This window comes from Mesoplodon bidens (assembly GCF_964165515.1).
Source record: "Mesoplodon bidens genome assembly, chromosome: 9".
Lineage (NCBI taxonomy): Eukaryota > Metazoa > Chordata > Mammalia > Artiodactyla > Ziphiidae > Mesoplodon > Mesoplodon bidens.
The window spans coordinates 93,769,193-93,784,891 of NC_138166.1; the positions used below are offsets into that span (position 1 = coordinate 93,769,193).

The 15,699-nt window shown below is 37.6% G+C and overlaps 1 protein-coding gene across 3 annotated transcripts in view; it reads right to left on the minus strand.

Annotated features, from left to right (window-relative positions):
• BRAF (B-Raf proto-oncogene, serine/threonine kinase) overlaps positions 1-15,699 on the minus strand; it is a 158,988-nt gene that overhangs the window by 62,843 nt on the left and 80,446 nt on the right. For all 3 annotated transcript variants that reach the window (XM_081244864.1, XM_081244863.1, XM_081244865.1), the window contains exons 4-5: positions 9,692-9,795; positions 8,743-8,845 (exon numbers count right to left, since the gene is read on the minus strand). In XM_081244864.1, the coding sequence (XP_081100990.1) occupies positions 8,743-8,845; positions 9,692-9,795 (207 nt within the window). The remainder of the gene's footprint in view (positions 1-8,742; positions 8,846-9,691; positions 9,796-15,699) is intronic.

The window sequence follows — 15,699 nt, forward strand, 5'->3', positions numbered from 1 at the left end:
AACAAGAAACAATGGCATACTTAAAGTTACAAAGGTTATGCAATAGAGGAACCAGAAAACCCACAAAAAACAAAAATGCTTCAGAGGAGGAGAGAAAAGAGGAGGAAGGTTGTAATGTTACAAATGATCTAATTCCCTATGGAACTGGCCATAAGTAAATGTCTAAAACTGATAAAGTAAGAAATTGTAGCTTAAAGTTATTATTTAGTAATATGAAAATAATCACGAGAAAAGCTTGAAACAGAAACCATTGAAAGTTAAGAATGATTTCCTCTCAGAGAGCCTCATCCTCTAGAGGATGAGCAGAAGCAAGAAGAACTACAATCCTGCAGCCTGTGGAACAAAAACCACATTCACAGAAAGACAGACAAGATGAAAAGGCAGAGGGCTATGCACCAGATGAAGGAACAAGATAAAACCCCAGAAAAACTAAATGAAGTGGAGATAGGCAACCTTTGAGAAAAAGAATTCAGAAAAATGATAGTGAAGATGACCCAGGACCTCAGAAAAAGAATGGAGGTAAAGATTGAGAAGACGTAAGAAATGTTTAACAAAGGCCTAGAAGAATTAAAGAACAAACAAACAGAGATGAACGATACAATAACTGAAATGAAAAATACACTAGAAGGAATCAATAGCAGAATAACTGAGGCAGAAGAATGGATAAGTGACATGGAAGACAGAATGGTGGAATTCACTGCTGTGGAACAGAATAAAGAAAAATGAATGAAAAGAAATGAAGACAGCCTAAGAGACCTCTGGGACAACATTAAATACAACAACATTCGCATTATAGGGGTCCCAGAAGGAGAAGAGAGAGAGAAAGGACCAGAGAAAATATCTGAAGAGATTACAGTTGAAAACTTCCCTAACATGGGAAAGGAAATAGCCACCCAAGTCCAGGAAGCTCAGAGAGTCCTACACAGGATAAACCCAAGGAGAAATACGCCAAGACACATAGTAATCAAATTGGCAAAAATTAAAGACAAAGAAAAATTATTGAAAGCAGCAAGGGAAAAACGACAAATAACACACAAGGGAACTCTCACAAGGTTAACAGCTGATTTCTCAGCAGAAACTCTACAAGTCAGAAGGGAGGGGCATGATATACTTAAAATGATGAAAGGGAAGAACCTACAACCAAGATTACTGTACCTGGCAAGGATCTCATTCAGATTCGATGGAGAAATCAAAAGCTTTACAGACAAGAGAAAGCTAAAAGAATTCAGCACCACCAAAGCAGCTCTACAACAAATGCTAAAGGAACTTCTCTAAGTGGGAAACACAAGAGAAGAAGAGGACGTACAAAAACAAACCCAAAACAATTAAGAAAATGGTAATAGGAACATAAATATCGATAATGACCTGAAACGTGAATGGATTAAACGCTCCAACCAAAAGACACAGGCTCACTGAATGGATACAAAAACAAGACCCATATATGTGCTGTCTACAGGAGACCCACTTCAGAACTAGGAACACATTCAGACTGAAAGTGAGGGGATGGAAAAAGATATTCCATGCAAATGGAAATCGAAAGAAAGCTGGAGTAGCAATACTCATATCAGATAAAATAGACTTTAAAATAAAGAATGTTACAATAGACAAGGAAGGACACTACATAATGATCAATGGACCAATCCAAGAAGAAGATATAACAATTATAAATATTTATGCACCTAACATAAGGGCACCTCAATACATAAGGCAACTGCTAACAGCTATAAAAGAGGAAATCGACAGTAACACAATTTTAGTGGGGGACTTTAACACCTCACTTACACCAATGGACAGATCATCCAAAATGAAAAGTAATAAGGAAACAGAAGCTTTAAATGACACAACAGACCAGATAGATTTAATTGATATTTACAGGACAGTCCATCCAAAAACAGCAGATTACACTTTTTTCTCAAGTGCGCAAAGAAAGTTCTCCAGGATAGACCACATCTTGGGTCACAAATCAAGCCTCAGTAAATATAAGAAAATTGAAATCATATCAAGCATCTTTTCTGACCATAACGCTATGAGATTAGAAATGAATTACAGGGACAAAAACGTAAAAAACACACACATATGGAGGCTAAACAATACGTTACTAAATAACCAAGAGATCACTGAAGAAATCAAAGAGGAAATCAAAAATACCTAGAGACAAATGACAATGAAAACACGATGATCCAAAACCTATGGGATGCAGCAAAAGCAGTTCTAAGAGGGAAGTTTACAGCTATACAAGTCTACCTCAAGAAACAAGAAAAATCTCAAATAAACAATCTAACTGTACACCTAAAGGAACTAGAGAAAGAAGAACAAACAAAACCCAAAGTTAGCAGAAGGAAAGAAATCATAAAGATCAGAGCAGAAATAAATAGAAACAAAGAAAACAATAGCAAATATCAATAAAACTAAAAGCTGGTTCTTTGAGAAGATAAACAAAACTGATAAACCATTAGCCAGACTCATCAAGAAAAAGAGGGAGAGGACTCAAATCAATAAAATTAGAAATGAAAAAGGAGAAGTTACAACAGACACTGCAGAAATACGAAGCATCCTAAGAGACTACTACAAGCAACTCTATACCAATAAAATGGATAACCTGGAAGAAACGGACAAATTCTTAGAAAGGTAGAACCTTCCAAGACTGAACCAGGAAGAAACAGAAAATATGAACAGACCAATCACAAGCACTGAAATTGAAACTGTGATTAAAAACCTTCCAACAAACAGAAGCCCAGGACCAGATGGCTTCACAGGTGAATTCTATCAAACATTTAGAGAAGAGCTAACACCTATCCTTCTCAAACTCTTCCAAAATATAGCAGAGGGAGGAACACTCCCAAACTCATTTTACAAGGCCACCATCACCTTGATACCAAAACCAGGCAAGGATGTCACAAAGAAAGAAAACTACAGGCCAATATCACTGATGAACATAGATGCAAAAATCCTCAACAAAATACTAGCAAACAGAATCCAACAGCACATTAAAAGGATCATACACCATGATCAAGTGTGGTTTATTCCAGGAATGCAAGGATTCTTTAATATACGCCAATCAATCAATGCGATACACCATATTAACAAATTGAAGAATAAAAACCATATGATCATCTCATTAGATGCAGAAAAAGCTTTTGACAAAATTCAACACCCGCTTATGATAAAAACTCTCCAGAAAGTGGGCATAGAGGGAACCTACCTCAACATAATAAAGGCCATATATGACAAACCTACAGCAAACATCATTCTCAATGGTGAAAACTGAAAGCATTTCCTCTAAGATCAGGAACAAGACAAGGATGTCCACCCTCACCACTATTATTCAACATAGTTTTGGAATTCCTAGCCACAGCAATCAGAGAAGAAAAAGAAATAAAAGGAATATAAGTTGGAAAAGAAGAAATAAAACTGTCACTGTTTGCAGATGACATGATACTATACATAGAGAATCCTAAAGATGCCATCAGAAAACTAATAGAGCTATTCAATGAATTTGGTAAAGTTGCAGGATACAACATTAATGCACAGAAATCTCTGGCATTCCTATACACTAATGATGAAAAATCTGAAAGAGAAATTAAGGAAACTCTCCCATTTACCATTTCAACAAAAAGAATAAAATACCTAGGAATAAACCTACCTAGGGAGACAAAAGACCTGTATGCAGAAAACTATAAGACACTGATGAAAGAAATTAAAGATGATATCAACAGATGGAGAGATATACCATGTTCTTGGACTGGAAGAATCAATATTGTGAAAATGACTACATTACCCAAAGCAATCTACAGATTCAATGCAATCCCTATCAAATTACCAATGGCATTTTTTACGGAACTAGAACAAAAAGTCTTAAAATTTGTATGGAGACACAAAAGACCCCGAATAGCCAAAGTGGTTTTGGGGGAAAAAAGCGGAGCTGGAGGAATCAGACTCCCTGACTTCAGACTATACTACAAAGCTACAGTAATCAAGACAATATGGTACTGGCACAAAAACAGAAATATAGATCAGTGGAACAGGATAGAAAGCCCAGAGATAAACCCACACACCTATGGTCAACTGATCTATGACAAAGGAGGCAAGGATATACAATGGAGAAAAGACAGTCTCTTCAATAAGTGGTGCTGGGAAAACTGGACAGCTACATGTAAAAGAATGAAGTCAGAACACTCCCTAACACCATACACAAAAATAAACTCAAAATGTATTAGAGACCTAAATGTAAGACTGGACACTATAAACTCATAGAGGAAAACATAGGAAGAACACTCTTTGACATAAATCACAGCAAGTTCTTTTTTGATCCACCTCCTAGAGTAATGGAAATAAAAACAAAAATAAACAAATGGGATCTAATTAAAAGAAAAAAAAAGAAAAAAAAAAAGAATGATTTCCCCTGGAGAGTGGCATTAGAGGCTAACAAGGGATAGGGCAACAGGTGTTTTTTTTTTTTTTGTAAACCCCTCTGCACTATCATAAAAACAATATACATTTGATTAAAATGTAATATACTTTGATTAAAATGTAAAAAAGAATTTATAAAAGAAAAAAACTAGTTTATAATTATATGAAAATCAGATCAACCCTACCTAATCTTGCTAACTTAGGACAAGGGACAGGAAAATCACCTAAAAGAAGGTAAGAACTACTTTTAACAAATTATCAGTTTGTTAGAGGATTATAACACCTAAATGTATCTGTGAACATTCCTCTGTGTGAAACTTAAAAGGCAACGTGTAAGAACTCCATGTCAGAAGCCAAACATGGGTCACATAAACAGAACTGTGCCAGGGAAGCTCTATCTTGATAACGAACAAAACCAGAAATTGTTTAAAACCGTTTGGTTTGTATATATAAGCAGAAAACATAAAAAGGATAAACAAATAAAAAATGTTAACAATGGCTATTTGAGAGTGATGAGAGCATGGGTGACTCTATTTTGTCCTTTGTTCTTTGCTGTATATTCTCAATTCATCTCAGTTTTTCAGACAGCATTAATCACACACAATAGTGAGAAAAATACATCATGACCCAGGACACACCTGTATTCATATAATAATATTACTCTAACTATACATAATACATATCAGAATTTTCTAATCCATTCTACTGCATGTAAATGCTTTTCATGATCCATTAAATTGATTTCAACACCCACTTTATCAAACTGTTTTCAATAAACACATATTTAACACGATAAAATGTTATTAAAAATAATACTTCATCAAGAATATGATATCTTGGCACATCATCCATTCTGGCTTTTTGAGAACATTTAGATAGTTTTAAGAGTAGCTCTTGTTTTCTTCACCTTTTTGTCTATGTATCACTTTTTAGGGGATATAAGAAAGCAACTGACTGTTTTTAGCTTTGTTCCTTTTCCATTTGTCTCTGGATATAAAAGCAATTAGAAAATCTTCTTTAATATTTATGTGGCTACTATTTACTAAAGCAAGCATCTTTTTATATTGCTAGCATAATCTCTGGAAATTAGAGCACAGAAAAATACAAAACGTATTCACAGGAATCAGTATTTTATAGTCACTTTATCCTTTTTGCTAACTACTCATACTCTCAATCGCCTAATAATCTGCAGACTTTCATGAAGCCCCAATTTCTCTTCTTTCTTTAATCTACTCAGTTGCAGTCTTTCTTCCTGTCACTGAATTATATGTGAAAACTGTGTAACTGGTTGTTTCTGTATGTAAAGGAAGGGGGAAAAAAGAGAGAAAAGGAAGGAGGGCAGGAGGGAGGAAAGCAGAAAGGAGAGAAAAACACCTGAGCAGGAGAAAAAGTGGGTATGCATTTGAGCATAAATTGAGTAAGTGACATATACCTCTATCTGTGAATATACCTTTGTCAATAAAGGTGGGAACAGGAAGGTATATCTTTTCTTTTGGGCCACAACTTATGCTTATTTTGGAATTCAAGACATGGATGGTAAACTCGTGGGGGCCATAGAACAGGTAGTTTGCATGCATTAATTTGTAAGGTGTGGGGCTGTCTGAGGGAAGACATTAACTTTAGTGCCTATAGAAAATGGGAAGGTCTGGACACATGGCACCTGTTTTTAATCTTGTTTCTCTACCTTCCCTGCCCCCTGCCAGTTCCCAAGGATTCCTGGGATGTAGGTATATACTGAAGGAATCGCTTTTATAACAGACTATGAAACCAGGAGGCATAAGCAGCCTTCCTCCAGTAGTCAACAAAAGCCAGCCCAGAGAAGCAGAGAGAGGATTTCTTTCCCTTTCTAAGCAGAACACAGGCTTACTCTTGCCTCTCTATGACACTAAGAGCAATCATTCCAAAACACAAATCTAAGCACACTGCTCCCCTGCCTATTATAATCATTAAATTTCCAATGATTTTAGGGAAAAGTCTAAATCTTTAACATAGCTTACAAGAACTCTCATGAGCTTACTCCACCCATATACACGCTACACTCTAACAGCCACCTCTCCAACTTTGTATCATCCATTCTGAACTCCTTTCAAAACTCCTTTTCAAAACTGTAACATGCTTTCTTGCTGTTCCCTCTGTCTAGAGTACTCATTTTTTTAAAAATATTTATTTATTTATTTATGGCTGTTTTGGGTCTTTGTTGCTGCACATGGGCTTTCTCTAGTCGTGGTGAGCACGGGCTACTCTTCGTTGCGGCGTGCGGGCTTCTCTTGCTGCAGAGTGCGGGCTCAAGAGCGCAGGCTCAGTAGTTGTGGTGCACGGGCTTAGCTGCTCCACAGCACGTGGGATCTTCCTGGACCAGGGCTCAAACCCGTGTCCCCTGTATTGGCAGGCAGATTCTTAACCACTGTGCCACCTGGGAAGTCCCTGTCCAGAGTACTCTTCCCTTCACTCTTCATCTGCTCTTCCCTCATCCATCAGGCCACAGCTTTCATATTTCTTCCTTTGGGAAAACTTCCTGACTCCTCAAAGGCCAGGTTAGGAATCTCTACTCTGTGTATCTATAGCACTTTAAACATACACAGTAATTTAGAGTGCTTATGAAAAATTTTAATTAAATCATCTGTCTCTCTACTCTAAGGCAGGGATACTGTTTTCTTATTAATTGTTATATCCCCAGATCAGACAAAATATTGGCAAATGAAAAGATCTCAACAAATATTAACTGGCAGCTCTCCAACTGTGTTGTGAAGATTTCCATACTCTGCAACTAACCTGCAGTTTGCTTTCATTACCCTCTTGTGGCAAGGACCTTCCTGAGGCACTGCTTAAGGTTAGTAACTAAGATCTTCTTTTACCTCCTCATATCCAATTTCTAATTAAGAAGAATAAGAAAAAGAGTACTTTAATTCCTAAAAACTTAAATAAAAAATCTTAAGATTTATCCTCTCAAAATTCTACAGGTTTAAAAAAAAAGTCAATAGTAGTGAACTCCTTATCTCATCATTATAAAACTATCTGCTACACAGTAAATCTGAGTGGCATCAGGTTTATCTTACACTCCTCCAAAAGATACCTTATCTATTGAAGCACAAACTTGATCTCATTATTCACCGCTAATGGAGCCTCCAAAACACTAACACCCCCCAGGAAATCAAAAGAGCCCAGCTGTACTAATCAACAAGGCACAAGGGAAAACACTTGATGCCAAAAGGGTAGCAATAACTATCCATCTAGAAAAATAAACTGTGGTCCAAATTCCATATATAGAAAAGTAAGAAGTGCATTCCTGCCTTACAGATCACTCTAATCTTGGCTCCTGCCTACTCTTTTAGAGGACAGGTTCTCAAGCTCTGGAACTGTACCCTCTACCTTATCTCTGAGGTAGAGAGGTTCCACTGTTCCAGGCCTCATGCTGGTGACACTTAGCTTAGGCTAGGTTCTGGCAAATGCAAAACCAGATAAAGGGAGAAGTATTGAAGGAGAGCTTTAACATCTATCTTTCTTCAGTCCTCAAGGAAAGCTATTCCACTTCCATTAGTCTATCTTTCAGAAACATTTACACAAGTGTGTCAAGATGTATGCAGAAAGAGTCTATTTACCATGTATATAACAGATTTCTTAAAAACTTAAATGTTTGTTAAGAGGGATGGTTAAATATACTGAATTTATATTCTTATGGACTATTCTGCAATCATTATAAAGCTAGGTGTACTGACATGGAAAGATGCCCATGATGTTTTGTTTAACTTAAAAAAAAATGAAGAATATCATACAAAACATGATTCCATTTTTTAGTTGGAAAAAATGGAAAATAATGAAGGAAAGGGAAGGGAGAAAAAAAAGAAAGGAGAAAACTTTGGGTTCACAGACACATGTTTTATATATAGAAAGACTTTGGAAGACTACACAATAATCAATTAACAACTGTTTACCTCTGGTAGGGTACTTTCACGTTTTTACTTGATATACTTTCATACCACTCAAATTTTTAAGAATTTTCTTTCAATAATGAATATCTATTACTTTTTTTTGAATTTTTTAAAATTGAAATATAGTTGATTTACAATGTTGTGTTAGTTTCAGGTGTACAACAAAGTGAGTCAATTATACACATACATATATGTTATTACTTTTTAAATTAAAAATAAAGTATAATGATCAAAATAAAACTCTTTAAATATGTGTTGTTTTTCTAAATAACAGAACTGATTTTCAACTTAGGTAAAATATCAATGCCAAAATTATTCATCCATACTTCATATTCTCTACATAAAAATTCATTCACAAGAACTTGAAGATTTTTGACATTAAAAAATATATAAAGGTACATACAAAGTTGTGTGTTGTAAGTGGAACATTCTCCAACACTTCTACATGCAATTCCTCTCCAGTAAGCCAGGAAATATCAGTGTCCCAGCCAATTGGTTTCTTCTCTCTGAAAAGTGTAGACACAGCCTTTCTTGGTTATCATACCTAAAGATCTTCATAAACCTCATGCTGAAGATATGAAAATTGGTTATTGAGGGGCTAGTAATGGTGAGGGAGTTTTGGCTCCCTGGTCTTCCATCGTTAGAAATTTAAATGGCAATAAATTAATTTTTAAGTTTACCCCAAATAAATGTATCACTCTTGGACAAACAGCAGGGTAAAGAGATGTACTCTTTTCTTCAAGTCAGCTCCAGAAAAGACCTACAACAGCAGAAAATGGATTGTTCCTGGGGTCCAAAAAAAAAAAAAAAAAAAATCACAGGTATGGATTTACCTACCCATTCAAAGAAAAAGAGTACTCAAGGGACAATATGCCCCAAAAAGGAGACTTTTTTTTTTTGTTTTAAAAAAACGGGACTCAAAATTGGGGTTGGGGGGCTCATGGCAAAATTTTAGATGCTTTCTGAAAAATAATTCAATATAAAATGTTAATTTGGTAAGTCTTTTGTGAAACTATGAGTTTATATTAAAAATAAAGGACTGGGAAAGAGTCCATTATTCAAATAAGACACATAAAAAACAGTTCAAAAATTTTAAGAATCTCAAACTCTAAACAAAGTCATTTGATCAGAGAAACAAACACTATCATCACAAGGAATTATCTAATGTTAACTCCTCAAAGGGCCTACAAGATTTCCTTAGGCTAATTAACTTAGTATTAATAATTTTTTCCTGAAGTTGATTTTCAATACCCTAGGTCTGGGTAAAGATCTTACAGAAAACCCCAAAATTTCATGTCTGAGGGTTTCTTTTCCTTTTTTAAACAAAGTTTCACATCACATACAAACCATACCCATCCTGAATTCTGTAAACAGCACAGCACTCTGGGATTAGACCTCTCATCATCAGTGCTTTCTTTAGGCTGTCCCGGACTGTAACTCCACACCTTGCAGGTACCTATGGTATCATAAACATATGATATGAGGTAAAGGAAATAAATTATATATTTTTCACATTATTGAAAAAAACCAATAATTTACCTTTATAACACCTTTAAAATGTCATATGGATTACTATGTCAGAAAATTATTTCACTAACTTAATAATAATGGGAAATTATGACTCAAGTATCTATTATTACTCACCAACGTAAAGCAAAATTAATTTTTAGTTTTTTATTAAAATTACAAAATATCTTAAACATATAAAAGAACAGAAAATACTACAGATCCTTATGTGCTCACCACTGAGAAATAATAGATGTCAACATTTAAAGCAAAATCAATTTTGATCCAACATTGTTCAAAGCTGAAAACTCTAATCCTTCAATCATAATGATGGTCCCTAAGAGATGTCTTACTGATCCTAAACATAGCAGAAGAAAATACCTGTCTTAATGTATACAGTTGATATTTGCTGTTTAGTTGTTTAGCACTGCTATTTCCTCTGGGAACCCACCCTTCCCTAAAAACCACAGGGTTCTGGAGAGGCCATCAATCACAAGGCTCACTACTTTTCTGGCTACACATGATAGAAGCTGGCTGATCAGTTTCCCACATCCCTAATCCAGGGCTAGATATATAACCCAAACAGTACCAGAATTCTTTCCTTAACTGACAGATGAACACTGGTTGAGAGAAGTTTCTGTTTCTACTGTAGTTAAATCCAAAAGGACAGAAATCTGGAGTCCCTAACGGCCATCTTCCCTAGTACACTGAGGAAACCTGGCTACAGAATGAAGCTAACCTAAGGAGAAGTAGAGATGACATTAGGAGAGGGGAGAAAAGAGGCACTGACAATAGAGATAAGAATCTTTCTGTATATTTGAAGTTAGCTCTATCCTGGCCTTTTCTGCCAGTGACCCATCTCCCCAGATATTAATCCGAATAACTTTAAACTGAAAAAGGACTGACAAACACAGTGTAGACTAAAGTGAAGCAATGGGAGTTCAGGTTGGTCAGTCTTTATGGGGGGAGGGGAGTGCAGACAGAGGAAATGTTAGTTAATAACAAAATTAAAGGTTTCATTCTTTTAAATCACTAAAGTACTTAGAAAACCAAAAGTTTCCAAAGAAATTGGGAAACTTATGCTAGAGGGGGAAAATGGAGTGAAAATGAATATAAGACAGCTGAATCCAAACAGTATATTAAAGGGGAACAATCGAGAAAGCCAAATTAGGACCTAAGATTAGAAAACACAGGAGGCAGATTTTAGCTCAATATAACCGTTAAAACTATCCAGCAAGGGAAAAGTTTACCATGAGGGAGTAGGTTCATCATTGGAAATATTCAAGAGACTGGATTGGTACAGTTGATCCTCTTTATTCATATACTCTGCATTTGCAAATTTGTCTGTTTGCTAAAATTTATTTGTAACCCCAAAATCAATACTTGCAGTGCTTTTGCAGACATGCGCAGAGGACTGAAAAATTTGAGTTGCTCAAGGCATACTTTCCCAGCTGAGGTTAATCAAGGTGACACTGCCTTCTTTTTCTAGCTCTCATACTGCAGACAAGTGCCAGGTGACTTTTAAGCTAATGGACCCCAGTCGGCTGTGAAGAAATAAACAATCTAGGGGTCAATATACAGAGGTCATCTTTGGCTCATTTATAACAGTAATTCTGCATTTCTCCTAGGAGCAGTGGTTCAGTATTCACTAATTCAGTGTTTGCAGGGAATGTATAGAACATAACTACTGCAAATTGTGAGAAATGGCCATACCTTCCAGAAATAATGAACAGAAGGGAAAGCTTACTTTTTCCCTCTGCAACTCATATTCTGCCTACTCTAAAGCAAAAACTTCTTGATTGGCAACCCTATCTTTAGTTTTAAACCCCATCCAATCTATCCTATCCCCATGTTATCAGTGAAATCTTTCTAAAGAAGGCATTCTTAACATGTGTGCGTGTCAAATACTTCTGAGAACCTGATGAAAGCCTTAGATACTCTCTCTGGAACATAAAATTTCAAGCCCATTATGGACTGCTGAGGAGTCCACTGAACTCAGATTTAGAATCCCATTCTAAGATATAACCTTATATTTCATTAGTCTTCTCAAAATTTTCCAGTTATTTATAGGACAAAATTCAAATTCCTTAATATGGCATACGAGGTCATCAATGGGCTGGGGCTATCAGCCTTTCAGTTCCTTTGGTAATTCCCCTCATGCACTCCTGTAATGCCATCCTCTAATATAGCTATGCTCCCTTATGCTTCTCTGAACAGGTTGATTCCAAGGTGTATATATGTTTCATCAGTAGGTAAAAATTTGGTTTTCCACTCTTATCACCAAGGGAAAGTCACCTACCAGTCCTTCATTCACTTCTGTAGGCTCATTTTTGTTCCTTCATGATACCTGTTCAACAGACTGACAGACCAACGGAATAAAACAGAAAGACCAAAGCAGACTCCAACACATAAAGAAAATCAAAATAAAATAAAGGCAGCATCTGAAATAGGATAAAGATGAACTTTTAAATAACTGATGTTGGAACTACTGGAACCAATCTAGGAAAAAAAGGTTCACCCATACTACATACTGTATACTAGGGTAAATTCCAAATGGATCAAATATTTAAATGTTGAAGGAAGGAGGGGACAAACCATAAAAGAACTGGAAGAAACACATGGCAAGCTCCTTTATAACCTCAAGTGAAGAAGGCTGATAAATCTATGATGCAAAGTCTGGAAGCCATAAAAGAAAAATGTTAAATTCACCTACACATAACTAAGAACTTTTTAGATGGCAAAACACACACAACATACTACAGTTAGCCCTCCATATCGTGGGTGCCACATCCATGGATTCAACCAACTGAGGATCAAAAATATTCAGAAAAAAATTCCAGCAAGTTCCAAAAAAGCAAAACTTAAATTTGCCTACTATAAGTAATCTAGAGATGATTTAAAGTATACAGGAGGATGTGCATAGGTATATGCAAATACTATGCCATTTTATATAAGGGACTTGAGCATCCAAGGATTTTGGTATCCTCAGGGGGTCCTGGAAACAATCCCCTGCAGATACTGAGGGATGACTATACAAGCAAAGTCAAAAGACAAATGCAAACTGGGAAAAAAATATTTGCAACTTATATAAGAGGCATATAATCTTCATGATATATAAAGAGCTCCTGAAAAATTGAGATCAGGATCAACGGGCAAAGGGCATGAAAGACAGTTCAGGAAAACAGAAATATAAACGGCCTTCAAACTAAAGAAAAGGTGTTCAACCTCAGAGAAAAGCAAACTCAAACTTGCCAAAATATCTTTCATTTATCACACTGGCAAAAATACAAAAGTCTGACAACATACTCTGTTGATGAGGCTATGGTAAGTAGGCATCTCATACACTGCTGACAGCAGTGCAAGACTAAGCAAAACCTGTGAAGCAAAATTTGAAAGTTTCTTATCAAAATTACAAATGTAAATTTCTCTTTGATCAAGGAAGCCTACTTTTGGTATACCATAATTTAACTGGTAAACTATAGTACATCTATACAATGGAATCTATAGCTATAAAAAAGAATATTTAAGCATGCTATATGTGGAAATGGAAATTTTCCAAGATAGCCTATATAAACATTAAAAGCAAAATACAGAATGATATATACAGTATGATACCTTGTGTGTATGAAGAGGAGTGGAGAAATAAGAATATATCTTTCTATTTTCTTCTTGCTACATGAAGAAACCCAGAAAACACACACACCCACACACCTACCCAAATAAAAATAGTTACCTAAAAGGTACAGGGGAAACTGGATGTAAAGAGGTAGAGGTGGAAACAAGATCCCCTGATGTAAATACCACATGAAAGAATTACCGGAACAACTCCTACAGAACACCCACTGAACGCTGGCCTAAGACCTCAGACCTCCCAAAGGGCAAGAAACTCCCTACGTACCTAGGTAGGGCAAAAGAAAAAAGGAAAAACAGAGACAAAAGAATACGAACGGGACCTGCACCAGTGGGAGGGAGCAGTGAAGGAGGAAAGGTTTCCACACACTAGGAAGCCCCTTCGTGGGCGGAGACTGCGGGTGGCCGAGCGGGGAAGCTTCGGGGCCGCGGAGGAGAGTGCAGTAACAAGGGTGCGGAGGGCAAAGCGGAGAATCCCACACAGAGGATCGGTGCCGACTGGTACTCACCAGGCCGAGAGGCTTGTCTGCTCAGCCGCCGGGGCGGGCGGGGTCTGAGAGCTGAGGCTCGGGCTTCAGGCTGAGTGCAGGGAGAGGACTGGAGCGTGAACACAGCCTAAAGGGATTAGTGCGCCACGGCTAGCCGGCAGGGAGTCCGGGAAAAAGTCTGGACCTGCCAAAGAGGCAAGAGACTTCTTCTCTCTTTGTTTCCTGGTGCGCGAGGAGAGGGGATTAAGAGCGCCGCTTAAAGGAGCTCCAGAGATGGGCGTGAGCCGCGGCTATCAGCGCGGACCCCAGAGACGGGCATGAGACGCCAAGAATGCTACTGCCGCCACAAAGAAGCCTGTGTGCAAGCACAGGTCACTCTCCAGACCTCCCCTCCTGGGAGCCTGTGCAGCCCGCCACTGACAGGGTCCCGGGATCCAGGGACAACTTCCCTGGGAAAATGCACAGCGCACCTCAGGCTGGTGCAACATCCCGCTGGCCTCTGCCGCCGCAGGCTCACCCCGCATCCGTACCCCTCCCTCCCCCCGGCCTGAGTAAGCCAGAGCCCCCGAAGCAGCTGCTCCTTTAACCCCGTCCTGTCTGAGTGAAGAACAGGCGCCCTCCGGCGACCTACACGCAGAGGCGGGGCCAGATCCAGAAACACAAGATCCAGCCTCATCCACCAGAACACAGGCACTAGTCCCCTCCACCAGAAAGCCTACACAACCCACTGAACCAACTTTAGCCACTGGGGACAGACACCAAAAACAACGGGAACTACGAACCTGCAGCCTGCAAAAAGGAGACCCCAAACACAGTAAGATAAGCAAAATGAGAAGACAGAATATCACACAGCAGATGAAGGAGCAAGATAAAAACCCACCAGACCTAACAAATGAAGAGGAAATAGGCAGTCTACCTGAAAAAGAATTCAGAATAATGATAGTAAAGATGATCCAAAATCTTGGAAATAGAATAAATGCAAGAAACATTTAACAAGGACCTAGAAGAACTAAAGAGGAAACAAGCAAAAATGAACAACACAATAAATGAAATTAAAAATACTCTAGAAGGGATCAATAGCAGAATAACTGAGGCAGAAGAACAGATAAGTGACCTGGAAGATAAAATAGTGGAAATAACTACTGCAGAGCAGAATAAAGAAAAAAGAATGAAAAGAGCTGAGGACAGTCTCAGAGACCTCTGGGACAATATTAAACACACCAACATTCCAATTATAGGGGTCCCAGAAGAAGAAGAGAAAAAGAAAGGGACTGAGAAAATATTTGAAGAGATTATAGTTGAAAACTTCCCTAATATGGGAAAGGAAATAGTAAATCAAGTCCAGGAAGCACAGAGAGTCCCATACAGGATAAATCCAAGGAGAAACACGCCACAACACATATTAATCAAACTGTCAAAAATTAAATACAAAGAAAACATATTAAAAGCAGCAAGGGAAAAACAACAAGTAACACACAAGGGAATCCCCATAAGGTTAACAGCTGATCTTTCAGCAGAAACTCTGCAAGCCAGAAGAGACTGGCAGGACATATTTAAAGTGATGGAGGAGAAAAACCTACAACCAAGATTACTCTACCCAGCAAGGATCTCATTCAGATTTGATGGAGAAATTAAAACCTTTACAGACAAGCAAAAGCTGACAGAGTTCAGCACCACCAACCAGCTTTACAACAAGTGTTAAGAAACTTCTCTAGGCAAGAAACACAAGAGAAGGA